Source organism: Lynx canadensis, chromosome F2, assembly GCF_007474595.2.
Source record: "Lynx canadensis isolate LIC74 chromosome F2, mLynCan4.pri.v2, whole genome shotgun sequence".
NCBI classification, from domain to species: domain Eukaryota; kingdom Metazoa; phylum Chordata; class Mammalia; order Carnivora; family Felidae; genus Lynx; species Lynx canadensis.
The window spans coordinates 78273696-78291709 of record NC_044320.2 but is presented as its reverse complement, the minus strand read 5'-3'; the positions used below and the strand labels follow the sequence as shown (position 1 = coordinate 78291709).

At 41.8% G+C, this 18014-nt stretch overlaps 1 protein-coding gene across 1 annotated transcript in view; it reads right to left on the bottom strand.

Moving 5' to 3' along the window:
* ST18 (ST18 C2H2C-type zinc finger transcription factor) overlaps positions 1–18014 on the bottom strand; it is a 73977-nt gene that overhangs the window by 31625 nt on the left and 24338 nt on the right. The window contains exons 7-9 of the mRNA XM_032591892.1: positions 16010–16203; positions 13672–13883; positions 4796–5041 (exon numbers count right to left, since the gene is read on the bottom strand). Coding sequence (XP_032447783.1) covers positions 4796–5041; positions 13672–13883; positions 16010–16203 — 652 coding nt within the window. The remainder of the gene's footprint in view (positions 1–4795; positions 5042–13671; positions 13884–16009; positions 16204–18014) is intronic.

Sequence of the window (18014 nt, the reverse complement as noted above, 5' to 3'; positions counted from 1 at the left end):
GGAAAAATTCAAACCTTGAGCTCAGTCATAAAGGCACGTGTAATCATTTTCATTAATTACTGGGATAACAATTCGGCTGTTTTCCACAAAACCACACAGCGGTAAATACATTGGTAAACCATCTCAAGTAACACCATCCACAGACCAAATTAATAAAACCTGGTTTGGTCCAACTTCTTTCTGTATATTCTTTATAGTGCTAAGTATTCCACTGTATTTAATGGATATATGTTTGAAAATAGTAGGAGATCATAATGCACTGTTTAGAAATAAAGAGAAATGGATGCCTGATAGTAGTTGCCTTCTAAGATACAAAAAGAAATGCTACTTTGATGCTCCTTCCATGGAATCTACAGCAAAATAGACGGATGGCGCTTATCTTTTTCAAGCTTTACAGTGTAAATGCCTAACATGAAGCAACTCCTAATTATAAGACCTTAAACCTGGTAATACCACCATTTGGGGCTATCTGGAGTCCACCCGGGGAGTGTTTTCTGCTATAATTTATAAATGTCTTGGCTTTTTGAAAGTAGACACAAATGCTGAATCCAATATTGTCTCAGTGTGAAACAGCCTTTGTTTTTCTGTCTAGGTGCTGAATTTTTTTAAAAAATGGCATAAAATGAAAAAGAGCCTTTTATTATTTTCTTCATGATAAAATTAAGAGCAAAGTATTCCTAAAGGCGTGTACATTTATAGATGAACATAAAAACATATAAAGTTTATAAGCTATTGTTGAACTGCGGAATCTATACATTATGAGAGGCAAGAGAATAAGGGATTTTGAAAGAAATGATCACTTATGAAAATTTATGCTATTATTGTGACTAAAATGTATATAAACATAATGCTTGCAGAATGTATGGCATTTAATTTGGAATAGGAACATGTGGTAACGTTTTAATAGGATAATTTTATTGGATATGACCTTTTAAATATTTCGCAGCTTCTTAGGAAAACTATGGACTCTTACGCACGCAATTACATTATGAAATAACTGTCTTTTTCCCTTTTCTTCACTCAGCATCCTACCCCTAGAAACCTGCAGAGAGCATATACACAGACAACCATCACTGAAAGAATTCCTAATTTTGTTGCACAAGCATTTTATACTAGAAAAAATTTTAAACAGCACCCAGTAAAAAATAAGTCAACATCATTTGGAAGAATTTTTTTCAAAATTTCAACTATAATTTTAAAAATAATAATTTTATCCTCTGGACATGTAAGAGAGAATGCGGTATATATGCATTGCATTTAGAGAGTATATGGGTGCAATGAAATTCCTTTAACGTACAGATGGAAGTTTATATTGATTTCAGTAAAGGCCAGAACATAATGGTAACATGAATAACAGATAATAGCATCTGGCACTTTTAACATTTTAAGCCCTGAAATCTTTGGAGAACTGACAGTTGAATGCAACTGACAGCCCTAGTTATTTCTCCGCACTTTCCTTTCGAGATATTTTGAGTTTTTTCCAGATTCAGGATTTTTTTTTGCAGGGGGCATCTGGACAGGCTATTTCACTGAGAGAGACAGACAATATTTTCTGAAAATTACCACCAAAATTAAGCAACTGTTGTGCATATGAACTAGATAACAATGAATTAGAAATAATCGCTCTGTTTCTGGTTGTGTGTGCGTGTACGTGTGTGAGTGTCCTGTGTGGCAGGGCGCGGGGAGGCGGTGGAGGTGGGAACGGGCAGGACGGGGGTGTCAGAGCGGACCCGACCACCCTTCACAGCTTATGGCCTGGGCGGAGCACAGCATCCCATTGGGCTCACTGGAAAAGTGTGGTCACGTCCTGTAGATCAGGGTCAAGGGGGGCTTGGTCCACTGTTGCCTTGGCCACACCTCGCCAAGTACCGTTTCTTCGTTGTTCTCTTCTTCCCTTTCCTTTCTAATTTCTCAATATTTCCCGGCTGTCACCATTACTTGATGTGCTTTTTTAATCTTTTCCTTCTCTTTATTTTCACCCTTCTCCTCTTTCTTCATTTTAGGAGATCCCAGGCCCATTTCTTAATTTCTGTATGACCAAGGACAAACAACTTTACCTCCTCGAGTCTCAATTTTCTCCTCCAAAAACTCTGACCATAATCCTGCTTTTCAGGATTGTTAGGATGATGAGACACTGTGTCTAAAGATCCCTTATCTTTATCCTTACGGTGTCCCTCTGCTACTTTCACAACGAGGACAATGAATACAATCTATTTTTTCAAAATAGTAACTATCAAGTATCACAGTTTTCATTTACAAGATTCAGAACAGGGAGAAAAACATTGTCTATTTGTAGATTACCTTGGCGCAGAAGGAGGCACAAAGAACAAGGGCTGAGAAATTGTCTTAGGGAGTCACAGTGCTTTAGAAACACTTTTGTGTGTGTGTGTGTGTGTGTGTGTGTGTGTGTCCCCATCAGGTATAGTTTCCCCAAGCAATGAATTGCTCATGGTCAAATAACTGTGACAATAAATATTAAGCTTAAAAAATATTGTCAACTCAAACCTAGGGCAAGCACTTTGACTTCGAGAACTCACTTAGCATCTTCAACGTCCTCTTTTGTTATTCTTAGTGACACTGAATTTCCACACAGCTTCTGGATTCCAGATTTCAGAATGCTTAGGTTGTAAACAGTAGCAGTAAAAGTCTCTACTGTCAGACCTGAAGTAAGCTAGCCTTTCTGAAAAGAGCAGAAATCTAATCTAACCAAATCCATTTTCTCCACGATTTTGCTGGGAAACAAAACACTGTCACAGATATATAAGCATTAGATAAGAACATACTCTAGTTGAATCTCCAGGGTAAATCCAGATTTTTTTTGGAATTACATAGATAAATGAGATTGGAAATAAAGATAAAATATGTATTATGAGACCTCATTTTCTGGCTGATAAGACGAATAACCAAGGAGGGTTCCTCAGGCACTTACTAGACCCCCAAATGGGAGGCGTGTCTCAGAATGTGAATGCAATGTTGACATTGTTGCTGATGCCAAAAATTATAACCAAGATCAAACAATACAAGAGACCCTAAAGGAAAACAAGAACCCACTTGACACAAATTTTCTTCATTACTACTCAAGACTGAATCAGTATGTCTGACACCAGAGGGAAGATTTCTGGTGACTGTTGACCATGGTCCATTTATAGCACAGTCACAAGGGTGGGGACAGAAAGTCTACATCCCACCCTGCACATGACATGGAGATACTCCCAAACAAGGTGGGTGTTGTCCTCATGGGATCCATCCAAGAATACGGCACAGTTATGCTTACTTTGTAAATACCATACTTCATGTGACATAAGACTTTTTACCAAACTCTCAACAATAGATCTTCTGACTAGGATTCGGCTTCCTTTTGGTGGTGTAGAGTGGGATGAGCCGTGGTCTTCTCAGCTCTTGGACTAGCTGGTGATTGAGCAGTTTGGGAGGGTAGGCCCGTTCTCTACAGCTGGCTACTACAGAGGGGGACTGAATCAACAATCTTGAAAGGAAAGAAAGAAGGAAGAAGGGAGGGAAGAGGAAAGGAAGGGATGAAGGAAGGAAAGAAAGAAGGAAGGAAGGGAGGAAAGAAGGAAAGAAAAAAGGAAGAAGGGAGGGAGGAAGGAAGAAGGGAGGGAGGAAGGAAGGAAGGGATCAATGAAGGAAAGAAAGAAGGAAGAAGGAAGGGAGGGAAGAAAGAAGGAAGGAAAGAAAAAAGGAAGAAGGGAGGGGGGAAGGAAGGGATAAAGGAAGAAAAGAAAGAAGGAAGGAGGGAGGGAGGAAGAAAGAAAGAAGGAAGAAGGGAGGGAAGAAGGAAGGAAGGAAGGAGAATTGCAGAAACAACCCAATCTTGTGATCACTATGTCACATTTTTGCTTCTTTACGTCAACTTAAGCTCTCAGATGTTAAAAATCAAATTAGTATTTCCCCCAAAACTTTCTGAACTTCAAAAAGCTCAAAAAGGTGATGGACACTTCCAAAGACAGTAGCTATTTTAGTTCTTTGAATGTATCAACCAGCAAGCATCAACAAGTTTCCTGACAGCAAAGCAAAATGAACCACTCCTGTAACAGGGTCCCATTTGTAATGATATAGTCTAAACAGTGGAGGTTTCTGGCCATGAATTCTTTTGAATGACTCTAAGTCAGGACTAATCAGACTAAGCCAGGTGGCTCAAACTACGGAGATGAAGGCTTGATGAATCCTGCACAGTGACAACATCTGGCTTTCAAGGGTGAAACCACTCCAAAGAGAACCAAATACACAGATGCATCTCCTTGACTTTGGGATCGATACAATCTAGACGCCCAACGTTCATGATCCACATACCTCGGCCAATGGCTCTATATGTAGATATCCTAATAGTTCCTTCATGAAACCAAGGGAATGAATCTGACACTTATCCCTGATTCTTACTTATCCCTGATTTGACTTCATCTTCTACCCTCTGATTCAGAAAGAACGAGTACGTTGGCATTTCAGTGCTGGGTTATATATGGCACCTTACAGGCCTCTGTATTCTGAAGGGATGAATAATATAATCTCTCATTCAGTGCACACAATTGCAGCCCAAATGGGGATACGATGTACTATGGCGACGTCATTTTAGGTAAGTGACAGGAAAAGTTGGATACGTTTCTCAATTTCCGATGAAATTTTAAGATCACCACTTTACCAGAGTCTGAAACAAGGTACAGAATTATGTATTGTCTACACAGGAATACGAAAAATAATTCAGGAGGAAAAAAAAGCTAAGAATACTGTCCAATCATGCTGTGTCTTAAACTTAGTGATTGACATATTGAAACAATACCTCTTTCTCCTCCTCTGTCTTCCCATGAGTTTTGCTATAGTTGATAGGAGTGTCCCAGCCCTCTTGATCACAGAGAGCCTGATAGAAGGCTGCATTGACCAAAATGCTGCTTGTTTTGAATGGGGAAGAGGAAGGAGTTGGAATAGAAGTGTTAGAGGAAGTTAGGGGTGCAGCTTTGTCCAGGATTCGATTTTTTTTCAGGCTTAAGTCCAATGTGCCATTTTCATCCACTTCTATCTCGGCTCCCTGGTATACAATAGGAAACAGAAAAACATTTAAGCAGTTTGCAGTTACAGCTAGCCATGTGGGGCTTTTAAGGGATCATTTTAAATGCAAGCTTTTATGTAAGTATATCTGATTTAAAATCTAGCTTTCTGATTTGCTTTGGTTAATGTTCAATTCTTAGGCAGACTTTTAAGAGCAGTGCCATTAGCGAGCTTCGTGTTTCTGGGTTTAAACAAAGTAGAGCCTAATATAAATAAGATGTTCCAAACGCTAAATGTATTGGCTAACCCTGTTTTATGTATTTTTTTGAAGTTTAGCTTTAAATCTCCTTTCCTGGCTTGCAGAATTATCACTCTCAATTCATCATTTATAGCATTAACACTTGAGTTTATAAAAAGGCACAGCACTCCTTCCCAGCTCGCCCCCCATCACAGTATTAACCTAACACAAATAAATGCAAAAATAACCAGCTGCAAGAGAATTTTTATTGAAATATTAGATTCATAGGAACGTGACCTTTTACCCTGGGTGACTGAAACCAGAAAAGCTTTGTTACGTTGTGGGGGCGGGGGTGGGAGGCCAGATAGGGCAAACCGTTGTTGATTGGGGGGGGGGGGCGGTAGGTAGCAGTTGCCATCGGGACTGCTTGGGAGTAAATTATACAGTGAAACTGCACAATAAAGATGATTATTTTCCAGAAACTTAGTATGAAACTAAAACTCACGATACCTCACAGCCTTTCTCCTTGGGATACCTCTGGCTATGTTTTCGTTGTTGTTGTTTTTTAAGGTTCAAGGCCCAACAACTGCTCAGGTGCTCCGGATCGTCCAAATGATGCATTCCTAAGGACGGCCTCTGTGCTCTCGTCAACTGTGGTCACTGCCATCCAGTAACTCAGAACGCGGGACAGCGTGCTGGGCTCTTTCCTAACTGGGCCAGATAAATACCTCTCGGGTATTTTCACTATCATCTACCAATTCACAATTAAATCTTGGACAATGTCTCCGCTTTTTTTTTTCCTTTTGGCTGGCAAAGCAGGAGGTCTCTTTGAATACGTTAGCAAGATCCCTAACACATATGGTAGCCAGTTACTTCCCGGGGGATTTATTTTAACTCCCCATTTACACTCTGCCTCCCCCGCCCCCCAACAGTTGCCACTGAAGGGTGGGCCAAGGTAGCCGCCTCCAAAGGCTCGCTGCTTGCACCTGATCAGAAAATAAAACCCCTCTTCTGTTCGCTTGTTTCACCTGCAAAGTTCCTATTTTCCACCTCTCAGCCCATGAGGTAGATATGCTTTATTAAATTTGCGGGAGGTAAATATACTTCTAATATGTTTGTGCTAAGATGCTTTGGCTATATCTTTCTGTCCTTTTTAGTAAATAGTTTAATCTCCTGTGATAGTTTTAAGCCCTGAATTTGACAGTGCAGCTTATCCGGGATAATAACTTAGTAACCACAACATCTTATGCCATCTGTATAATATCAAATACGTTTTTATACCAGCATTAATAAACCTTAGTTACAAAAATCCAAGATATTAACCATATCCGTGCCACGTGCTTTCTCCGGGATCTAACAATGTATTCTGCCGTGAGCCCATCGAAATAATTCTTGGCATCATAGCTGATATGTAACTATAGCAATGAAACGGAGCTATAGTAATCAAGTTTAATGGCCAATGTGAAGTAAAATGCTAAATATTGTAGTTGCTGACATTTTTCATTAAAAAAATAAAAAACTTGGGTTAAGACTGCACAACCAACATTCACATAAAATTCCAGACCTCTGTGACAGATGGCTTAGGAAAAAGAAGCCATGTGACTGGGCTGCAGAGTTTTATAGTGCAAAACCCATAAATAGTGCAGATTCGATCTCCCTGAAAAAAATATCAACTATTCCAAGACAACACTGATATATATTTTTTAGTTTTTACAGAAGAAAATCCAAATAGTAAATAAAAAATTAGAGATTCTCAGAGTTGTTATGATTCTACATCTTGAGTAATAATGAGCTGATTGGGGGGAAAAAATCACTCCTAATGTTTAAAAGAGGCACTCTTGTACATCCCGCGCCCCAGCCGGCTGCTCTGAGCACCTGACTTGACAGGGAGAAAGCACGTTTGGGTAGCAGGGTACAGATGGGCTTTAAGTGAGCGCACAGATGCATTCAACAATTACACACAGTACCAGAGAAGGGTCCCTTTCTGCCCATAGATGGGTGGATCACACGTTTACTGCATGGATTTTTATTCACAGCCGTATCAATAGACACCACTTCTGTCTGTGCCTGAACCTCCAAAAGGAAGCGCGAAAAGGAGGGGGTGGTGGGAGAGGCCGCGATGTGGACTCCCACCGCCACCTTCTCATATTCTCATTTCTCAAAAGTGCCATTCCAGACCCTTATTTTAATCATATCAATTTAAATTTAAAGGTTTTTTGGAGGGTAGACGTCGGTCTAATACTATCCATGCACTCTCCAACTTAGGAGCAACACCAAGGACCATCACTTTCAGCCACTTTTGAGGTACAGGTGCCACGCAGGATGTATTTATTAATTACATTATTGAGAATCCGTATTTGGGAAGAGAAGATTGGAAAAATACTGTTCCTGCCTTCCAGAAGTGTGTGTCATGCATAGAGGAGATTGTCAGGAAAGGTAATTTAATAGATATAAGTTATTATTCAACTGAAAGTTGAAATAATTATTCGTTAAAATCCTTATTGGTATTATAGAATAAGAGGTGATTCGGATGTCCACCAACAGCGAAATGATTAATGAAATTATGCTGCATCTATTTAATGGCACATTATGCAACCAGTAAAATGATATTGATGAGGCTTCTGTTGCATTCAGGAAAAGATGTCTATCACGGAAAGCAGGAAACAACCCCGAATCCCTATTATGCTTACAACCAGGGGGGAAAGGGTAGACATTTGTTTTCTGAAGAACAAAAGGGAAAACACAGAAATTGCTGTGCTTGGATTTAGAAGGTAGTCTTAAAGCAAGCCTCCAATATTATCCAGGCAAATGGCAGTGTTATATTGTTTTAATAATGAAAAAGTATACATTCAAAGATGGCGATGAAGTAAAAGCAAAAAGAGAACTTTATCTTAAATGTTCTGACTCTCAAAACACAGATATAACAGGACAGCCTTGTTTTCCTTATTCGACAAGGTTTCCATGAACACAGGATAGGCCGTCTTTCCCTTTTTGACTTGGCTAACAGGAGTGCAGACATTAAGCGTCCCTCCGCTTAGGCTGCTGCCGCGATTAGCCCCCGACTTTCACCTTCTGGCTCATGTTCTTCCACTTTTACTGCCAGGTGCTTTGTTTGGAGAGGATCTTTTCTGTATTGAAAGCTATCTGATGTTGTCAAAGCAGGCAGGGTATTAATAATAAAAAATATATATATAATATATATTACTATATAGTACCTGAGCATCAAAACTATTAAGTTCAGAGTATTAGCTTATGAAGTGTGCTCAATATAAATAGAATGACGGAATTCAGGGGAGAAATCCGTGTCTGACATAAGGTATGAAATTAAAATAAAACTTCTAACCATTTCCCGAAAGTCATTGTCTGAGACTCAGAACCAAAGTCAGTGAAGATTCTTAAGTTGGACAACAGTCTACATAACACATAATAAGATAATGATAATGATAATGATAAGATAATGATAAGAACTTCAAGAGCGTAAGAAATTGGACAGGTATGAATTAAAATTTTAGTTCCAATTAATAAGAGAAAATTATTACTATTTCTTCATCTGCTAAGTGGGATGATATCTTCTTTACAGAGTCTCTAGAAGGATTAAAAAGAATTAACATAGGCGGGGCGCCTGGGTGGCTCAGTCGGTTAAGCGCCCGACTTCACCTCAGGTCATGATCTCATGGTCTGTGAGTTCGAGCCCCGTGGGGGGCTCTGCGCTGACAGCTCAAAGCCTGGGACCTGCTTCAGAGTTTGTGTCTCCCTCTCTCTCTGCCCGCTCTCTCTCTGCCCACTCTCTCTCTGCCCGCTCTCTCTCCCCGCTCACGTTCTGTCTCTCTCTCAAAAATGAATGTTTATTAAATTTTATTAAATTAAGTAAACATTAAATGAATGTTTATTAATGTTTATTAAAAAATGAAAAAAAAAAGAATTAACACAGGCAAAGTGCTTATTTACAGTGCCCGGCACATAGTAGGTGTTCAATAAATGACAGCTAATAATAATAACAATTTGATTGGGTTTTCGATGCCGAAAGAGACATCCCACTGCTACTGCACTCAGGGGCAAGGAGAGAATTATTAAATGTAATCACACATATCAGTTGGTTCCTTGTGATCTGTGACCCACGTCTCTTGAAACATTTCACTGAAAATACGTGATACAATCTGACACGATACTCAAGTTACTGAAAAAGGCTGCTTTTGGATTCTAAGCATCCCAAGAGCCATCAGGCGATTTCCGATACCGGGCAGCAAGAATGGTGAAGTGCTATCATGTTGTTTCTCGGCCTTATTCAAGCACAAAACAGATTTTGAACTTTAAGCGTTTCAACCGAGTGTCAGTTTTTTGTTTTCTTTTAAGGCATACTGTGCATATGCCACTTCGTCTAAACAGGTGGGGAAAACACCAAAACAAACAACAGAATGCTTGGCAAGCAGAAGCGATCGGGATAAAGATAGACCGTGTGCGTGTTCCTACCTCTGCTGCTGAGGGCGGGGGGAAGGCCGGCCGCGGGGAGGGTCTCCAACAAGCACTGGCCCGTGCGCTCAGGGGCCAGAGGAAAGCGCTCGGCGAACTCAGCCAACCCGGGCTTGCTCTGCACCTGCTGCCCCTTTCTGCTAATGCGGGGCCCCTAATGGCAGCGACGGCCGTGGGACCAAAGAGGGAGTGTTTGAGGTTGTGGCCCATGCCCGTTTTACAAACTCCTATTATTAAGACGAAGGACATTATACCAACGATACAATACCCACTACTATGGGTACCACTGACTTCTTCTTCTGACTTGATGCCTTAGAGAGACATTTAAAACAACATACAGGTGATGTGGGTGGTGTACATGTGCTGGGAACGTGCCGGATTGTCTTTTAACAAATACACAATTCCTCCTAACCTCTGCTTTCAAGTTATAATGGACTCAGTGGGACAGTGATGGGCAATGTTAGCACTGATTTTTCTCAACGCGGTGTGGGGAAAGGGTCCCTGAGGGAAGCGTCTTGGCGTCGGGTAGACCGCGGCTTGGGGCCGCGCGGCTTCAGAAGAACGACGTAGAGTATCCGCGTTGTCCCTTCACTGCTTCTAGACTCTGCAGGAACTCACAGTTGCGTTGACTCTCTGAACGGTCTCTGCTCCCTTTGTTTTCTACGAGAGCAGGGATTTCGCACGAAACCATGAACCTGCCACTGAACTCGGAGGCAGTCGTGAGCTTACACGTGGCACAAAGAAAACCTGTATGTGCCCCCAACAAGTGGGCAGGAAGGCAATTTCAAGGTCAGTGTCCTTTGGCTTGATTTAAAAATTTTTTTTTTTTTCAACGTTTATTTATTTTTGGGACAGAGAGAGACAGAGCATGAACGGGGGAGGGGCAGAGAGAGAGGGAGACACAGAATCGGAAACAGGCTCCAGGCTCCGAGCCATCAGCCCAGAGCCCGACGCGGGGCTCGAACTCCCGGACCGCGAGATCGTGACCTGGCTGAAGTCGGACGCTTAACCGACTGCGCCACCCAGGCGCCCCGTTTGGCTTGAATTTAAAAAGGTGGCCTCCACACGTGACAGCGTGGTCTCTAATTTGTTCTTCGACTGGGCTCTTCAGGCAACGTCAGAGAAGCCCATTCCATCAAGGAAGTGAGCGGTCTGCCCTCAGCCAAGTTCTCATAAAAGCCACTCTTGCCTCCCCTTAACACTAGAAATGTCATCTCTGGAAACCTGCCTCCCCACCTGGGACAACTCTTTCTTTCTTTCTGCCTTGCCCATAAGCTCCCTGAAGGCAGGGTCTGTGGCAGGATTTAACACGCAGCTGGCCAGTCGAACCCTCGTAGACCGTTTCGTGGGTACGGCTAAGAGTCCAGCTGCCAAAGTATCTCTCTAGTACATCAAAAAACGCTCCTCTGCTCAGCTATAAGAGAGAGGAGGGCACATCTGTATATCTCTACATCCTCCCAACCAAACAAGGAGCTCAAGAGATCTGCGGGTTTGGGTTAGCAGAAATAAGCACGGGAACCACCACGGAGGAAAAATCAAATCACAGTGGATAGAGAATCCGGCTAGCATTCAACATGGAGGGGAGGACTGTTCATATATAGTGAATCCTAGATTAGGTAAAGGGCACGGAGCAAACTGTAACACTGAGTAGAACTAGCTTGCGCTGGGCACTCTTGGATCAGAGGCCACTTGGCGGGGTTAATTGCTTTGGCCTTTTCTCATTGTTTTGCTACGATCATTATTTTTGTTGTTGTTGCTATGCGTCAGGGATTTATGAGGTCCTCTTTTATATCTGGAGCACAGGGTCCAGCTAGGAGAGAGCTCTGCAAGACGTTGCAGTCGTGTGCGAACGTGTGCCTGGAAGAGGGATTCGCCCGTAGTGACGCCGTAGGGGGGACCTATTTATCCTGTTTTCACCACCGCTGTAGGAAAACGGCTTTTTGAACTGCGAGTGGAATAAAGTCCGCCTGAAAGTCGCTTGTTGCACTCTGTGTCTCCTCTTCCTCATCATACATCAGTGGTTTGGCTTCTGCGGGTAAGACTTGCTTGGCTGTCTGGGGGCTGGGACACACAGTGCGTCCTGTCAGCCCGGGCGGGGGCATCCGCTCCGCAGAATAACCCTGGCGCACACAGTGCTCCCGACAGGGGTGTAAGAACAGATGCAGAAGCCACTTATTTGGATTTTTGGAATGCGCCAATTTAACAGTCACGCTTCTGACCAGAAAGTATTCAAGAAAAGAACAAAACACGTATAGCAATAAGAAAAAAAAAAAAAAAAAACTCTCAGATTTCGGTTATCTTTGTTTGATTCCTTATCTGGCCCCAGCAACTAACAGAACGTGGAGAATATAAAGGTTAAAGGCGGAATTCCAAAAAACAACAACAAAATATCTACACACGCAGATGGAAAGCCTTCATTCTGCAGCCCTTTGCTCAAGTAATTTAGGTAGCATTAATCATTATTCTCAAAGGACAGCCTTAACAACAAATACTATAAAGCCTAAGACGATAGATATTTCAGGCTTTCTCCAACTAGCTGCGTGTTAGAACATCCCTTTGCAAAAGGAGAAATTTACTCAGGTTTTAAAAAATGAATAAAAATTAACTAAAGTAGCCCTGAGAGCACCCTAAATAATAATTCGTTTGTATAAATAATTTCTGACCTGAATCCTTTTGAATTCGGATAGCTCGGTATTTTCTTTACCATTTTCAGAGGATGCGTTTTTCTTTGTTTAAGAACCTCATTTGTTTAAAAATTGTTTTTGAGTGGTTTTTGGCCACCAACTCTTCCTGGGGTTTACTTGGCTCAGATTTGTCCAGAAGCTAATTCTGATTCTTCTGTCAAATGCTCGATGGCACCACGTTCCCTGCTCTCCTGAAGGCCTGGCAGGCTTAGGTGAGCAGCTGACCACACCAGGGATGGGGTTGAGCTTACAGGGAAAAAGAGAGCCATCCACGCTAATCGCCTGAGTTTCGGGGTTAGAGTTTAACCCAGGAGATCTCCCACTTAAAGCAAGGGTAAAATCTCTTCTCCAGATAAGCCTGGGCACTTTGCTTCAGCTGGCTTCAGCCATCTAAGGAGGAAAAGCATTTCTTTTAACTGAGCCCTTTGCGTAGATAGGAGTTACAGGCTCCAGCTGACGGCCTGCGGAGAAGCTCCTCTAGTCCCTCTGGGGCTCTGAGGCTCGCTGGCTACCCTGGAGCGTGAGAAACCCCTCCTCTTCAAAAGGCAAGAACTGGGACATCTTTGTTTTTTGTTGCCATCAAGGTATCCTAAACATGGATGTCTACTTCTCGTTGTTAGAGGGAGAGATTAGTGGAGAGACGTGGTTAATTTCATGGGCTTCAGAAATGTGGCATCTTCAGAAAGTTCGCAGAATTTGATTTTGGATTTGAACGCCCCGAGTTCTCAAGTGCCCCCCACCTCCCAAACCATCTCATGTTAACTTAGTGTATCCAGGTTTTACTATGTGTCCTTTGAGAATACCATAGCAACTGAGACTACCTTCCATCACACAGTAGTAATGCGGACCATCACCAAATCGCACGGGTCAATTTTGCAACTGTTTCACAAGTCCCTGTGTACCCCGACATTCCCTACCATCTTTCACAGCAGAAAGCTTCCGTTGTTCACACTGGTTTTAACGGCAAGCCTCTCTCCTGTGCGCCCAACACAAAGGTACGTCTGAAATCTACAAAGTCCCCAACACAAAGCCAGGTCTGAAATCTACAAATCTCCGCAACGCACGTCTCCCCAGACTCCGGGGTACCACCTTCAAGAACAACACTCTTTCACCCCTCCCCGAAGCCACTACGCTCAGGCCCTCTTCCTAGGACGGGGAAGGGATGTGCTTTAGGGGTGGGGGAGCGGCGTGGCAGTGAATGTGGTTAGGAACACGAAAGGCAGTTTATTCTCACGGTTCAGTCGCTGGCCCACCCTCCGGGCTCTTGGACTGGCCTACCTTGGCATGCAGACTCTGTGGTTTGTTGGAGAGGATGTCTGCAGTTTCCCTGCAGCGGGTGGAAAGGTTCAGGATGGCAGCAGTTGCTGCTATGTGGGTGTCTTCACTACATTGACCGTAGCCGTAAGAGCTGGCACGACAAGGGCTCTGTGTGTGGGCGCCCGCACTAGGCAGTCGATTAGGAAATTTCCCTGGATTTGAAAAATGCTTTGCTGTTGAAGAGAGATTTGATTAGCAATTGCACGGACGTGGTTTTCGTCATTAAATAGATTTGTTTTAAAGATACAACTTCTTGCACTGAAATATGTTAAGAACAGACTTTAAAAAAACACGATCCATTGTCTACTGGTACATCAAACAAAGGGGATTCAGATCGGTTTTCGCAGAAGTCTCCCAGACTAAACATTGTGATTGCTGGGGAAGAAGGTCTATTCTCTTGACATTTTTCGTCTTTACACGTCTGATGGTAACAACTCTGTAATTCATGTGATGGGGCAGGTGCACTGGAAGCATTTGTGGCAAAAATTGTAGATTAAAAACCACATTAGCAAAACCCATCAGAGACTACGGGAGCTTAAGACTCGTACATCTGTGAACCGTGTATGTGTGAGGACCAGTGATTCCTGTAGAGAAAGAAGTGTACCCTTTCGACATTTGTTTTCATAGTAACCGTTTATATTTAGACATCGAATTGCATTTCTATTATTTGACATTCAGGTTTGTTTTGTGCTTAAAGCAGCAGAAGTTGCTCCTCACGTCCAACTACATGGGACTACATACACGGCAGTGTCTTTAATGAGCTGGCATTTTGCATATTTCGGTAGAGCACGATAAGTAAAGGACAGAGAAAATGTTCTCAGGGTGAGCAGAAAGGCAATTCAGTTACCAAGGCTGAGTTTCTGTTTTATGTTTCTGCTGTGGCACCAAGGCATTACTGAGAGAGAAAACTAACCGTATTTCCCTTCACTCTGGGTGTTTGTAAACATCACTCAAGGTCATGGGAGAAACACCCAAGATTTAAGTGGGATAACAGAGAAGTACTTATTTATTTTGCTGTAAATGTTGCTTATTCTAAATATTTGATCATTATTTTTCATGAAGTAATTGAAAGCATTAGCAAATGTTGTTCCTATGGTTGTAAAAACGTAGGAATGTCACTGAATGGTTTGCATTTTTAAACCAACATCTGTGTTGCGTAAGTGTATAGAACGCCCTTAACCAGCTTCATCCGAATCAAACATCTATGTGTATGTGCACGCATGTGGGTATAGTTTGCATTTTTATAATAGAGAACATTGCGTGTGTATGTGTAGGTGCAAACGAATTTTTTCCTGGATCTAACAGGATTATTGTCAGTGTTATTTATGTTGGCTGGGCCTATTTTGGGTAAGAATAGATAAAATACCTTTTGGAGTGGAATGTACTTGCTCTCGATGGGCCAGTTCCTTTCAAGTCTGTTTATCACTGCTAGGTTTTATATAACATGCCAGTTCTTGGAAGGAAGTGACCAACACCACAGAATGAAGTGCATAGTATGTGTCCTAAGAGCACTCAGTCTAGGTAACTAGGTAGATCGAAGAGATTCCATGGATGTGTATGTTGTAACTAATCCATGGTCTATGGAGAACTCAAACTGGGGAATCACTTCACTTCTTTCCTTATGACTGTTACCACGACAAAGAAATCATGCCTGGGTTTCTCCCAACGCTCACTCTCTTACGTTTTCATTAGAATATTCAAAGACTCTAAAACACTTGAAGAAATGTGTTAGTAAGAACACGCAAGTTGTATATATCACAGCATCTTTGAGCTCTGATCTTCTACATGGATGTGACGCCATTGGAGTATTAACACACTTTAAGTGACTCTATAGTCATTCTTAAATGCGCGGTTACCATATTGCTCTCTAGTAAAATCTTGATTTCTGAACCGTGAGCTTCTCAGACTTTTCACTTCTTCTCTCACTTTCGGACTAATTCCTCTTGCAGATTTAAGTACCATTTGAAGTAGTATTTCAACATTTTATGTATTAAATTTCCATCATTTCAGTATGAACCAAAATTGTGATGATTATTACAGTTTCAATATATTAATCCCAATCCCACCTAAATGTGAACTAAATATGTCTTTAGGAAATTACTGTATTTCGATTCAGCAATGGCACAATGTTTGTAAAATAATTAGTCCATTAACTATTCACCACATTCAGTGCAACCTCATGCAAAATCAGAACACTGAGCGACACTGAGCAATATTCTACATTTGAGTACACCCCCCCCCCCCAACACACTCAGGCAAGGTGCTGGTTCTGGAATAAGGATTAGGATTTGAAGCTTACATTCAGGAAATGGTGGCGTTTTTCGTCCTTGACCTGTTTGTACGAGAGGGCGTTTGCCAAAAACCTGGGCATCGAAACTGGCATAATCGAATGGTACTTTCCCAAACTTCTCTTGTTCTTTTGACACCGTGGCTCTGGGAGAGGTGATGGCTTGTGATCGGAAATTGAATTCAATTTGTTTCACCAAGCTCGTCCTGAAGAAAAAGGGGAGAGTTCAGAAGAAATATGGTGAAACTCTTGGTGAGCATATTAGCATCAGAATTTAAAGCAGACCGAATGTGTCATGCCTGTTGGTACCCACAGAGACAGTGCACTGTGGAAAAGAGCGGTGGTCACAGCAGGATAAAGCACAGAGTGCCAGGAGCCAGAGACAGGAGGTACTGAGGACTCCGGGTGGCTATGGTAAGGCTGCATGTCATGGGTCCGAGTCCCCCACGAGTAAAAGAGGAATGTGCAATTTTGCACGCATCTTACGCGGATGCAATGAGGAGCAAGTGTTTGATGACTGTTGGCGCTTTGAGCTCCACAGAGGAAAGTGCCATGAAACTATCATTAGGGCACTGACAAGGTGTGCGCATTCTGCTTGTCAGGACTGTTCATCAGACTGGCTGATTCACGAAAAGTCACGATTGTAGCTGGTGTCGAGATGGCATTACAGTCAGTTCGGAGGAAGCAATGCTAATCCCTGGTCTCCTTCAGCAGAGCTGATGGGAGCCTGACGGGGGCAGGGGCAGTATGGGCACCAGAAACTTGACTTCTGAATTAGGAGTTTCGCAGGCTTTTCACCCTTTTCCCCCTTTTGTCTGAATGTTTTTGCTGATGTAAATAATACTTAAGGTATTATTTTATCTATTAAACTGCCATCATTTCAGTATGAATCACAATTACCATATTGTCACAGCTATCACATTTTTCAATAGAATTATCTTAATCCAAGTTACATCTGAATTAACGATTTCCTTAGAACCACTGTACTTAGATTAAACAAGGGCATCATATTTGTGTAACCAAGAAAAACACAAATATGCGTCTAATGGTAAAGAGCATAAACAAGTGTACCTCTCAGGATTTAGCAACATCGAAAATACGTATGTGTTTTTCTTTCGTTTTCCACCAAAACTTCCCTGACTCATCCGAACGCCAAAATTTCAATGATATTTCTCGGATTAGGTAAAATACATTTTAGCTGCTACATAAAAATATTTGAGTAGTTAGTTGATCTAATTATTGTATATGTAACTTGGTTTCTACCCCTAATATATCAGCGTTCTAGCCTAAAACAACATTTATTTTTTTCAGAAATTAGCAAAATAAAACATCATGCTATTTCTGTATTTGATAAATAACCTGCTTAGGGAGAAACTAAGAGAATATGTTTATTCTCTTACCCAAGAACTTTGTTGTAAGATGTTTTTGTCTTTTTTCAAAATGTTTATTTATTTATTTTTGAGAGAGAGAGACAGAGGGAGAGAATGAGAAGGGGAGGGTCAGAGAGAGAGAGAGAGAGAGACAGAGACAGAGAGAGACAGAGACAATCTGAAGCAGGTTCCAGGCTCAGGGCTGTCAGCACAGAGCCCCATGTGGGGCTCAAACTCGCAAACCGTGAGATCGTGACCTGATCTGAAGTCGGACACTTAACTGACTGAGCCACCCAGGCGCCCCTTTGTTGTAAGATTTTTCATTGCTATTTGGTAATTCATGATCTTTGCTTGACATATGTTCTCCACTCATGGGATTTTTGACTCTTTTAATTAAATCTATAAGAGCACATATTAAGGGAAGTCCTATCTTGAAAATACTCCTAATAACTATTTTGCATTTCAGTGTCTCAGTAACAACAATGAAGATCTGGTCATCTATTTTAACCCCGAAATCACTTTTCCTACATATACGATTTGTATATTAATAAACATACAATTTCTCATTGTGCCATCACACATAGCTTATTTTTTAGGGATATGTAAGGTCTTCCAACCTGCTAGGGCTTATGAAGTACTTGGGGCAA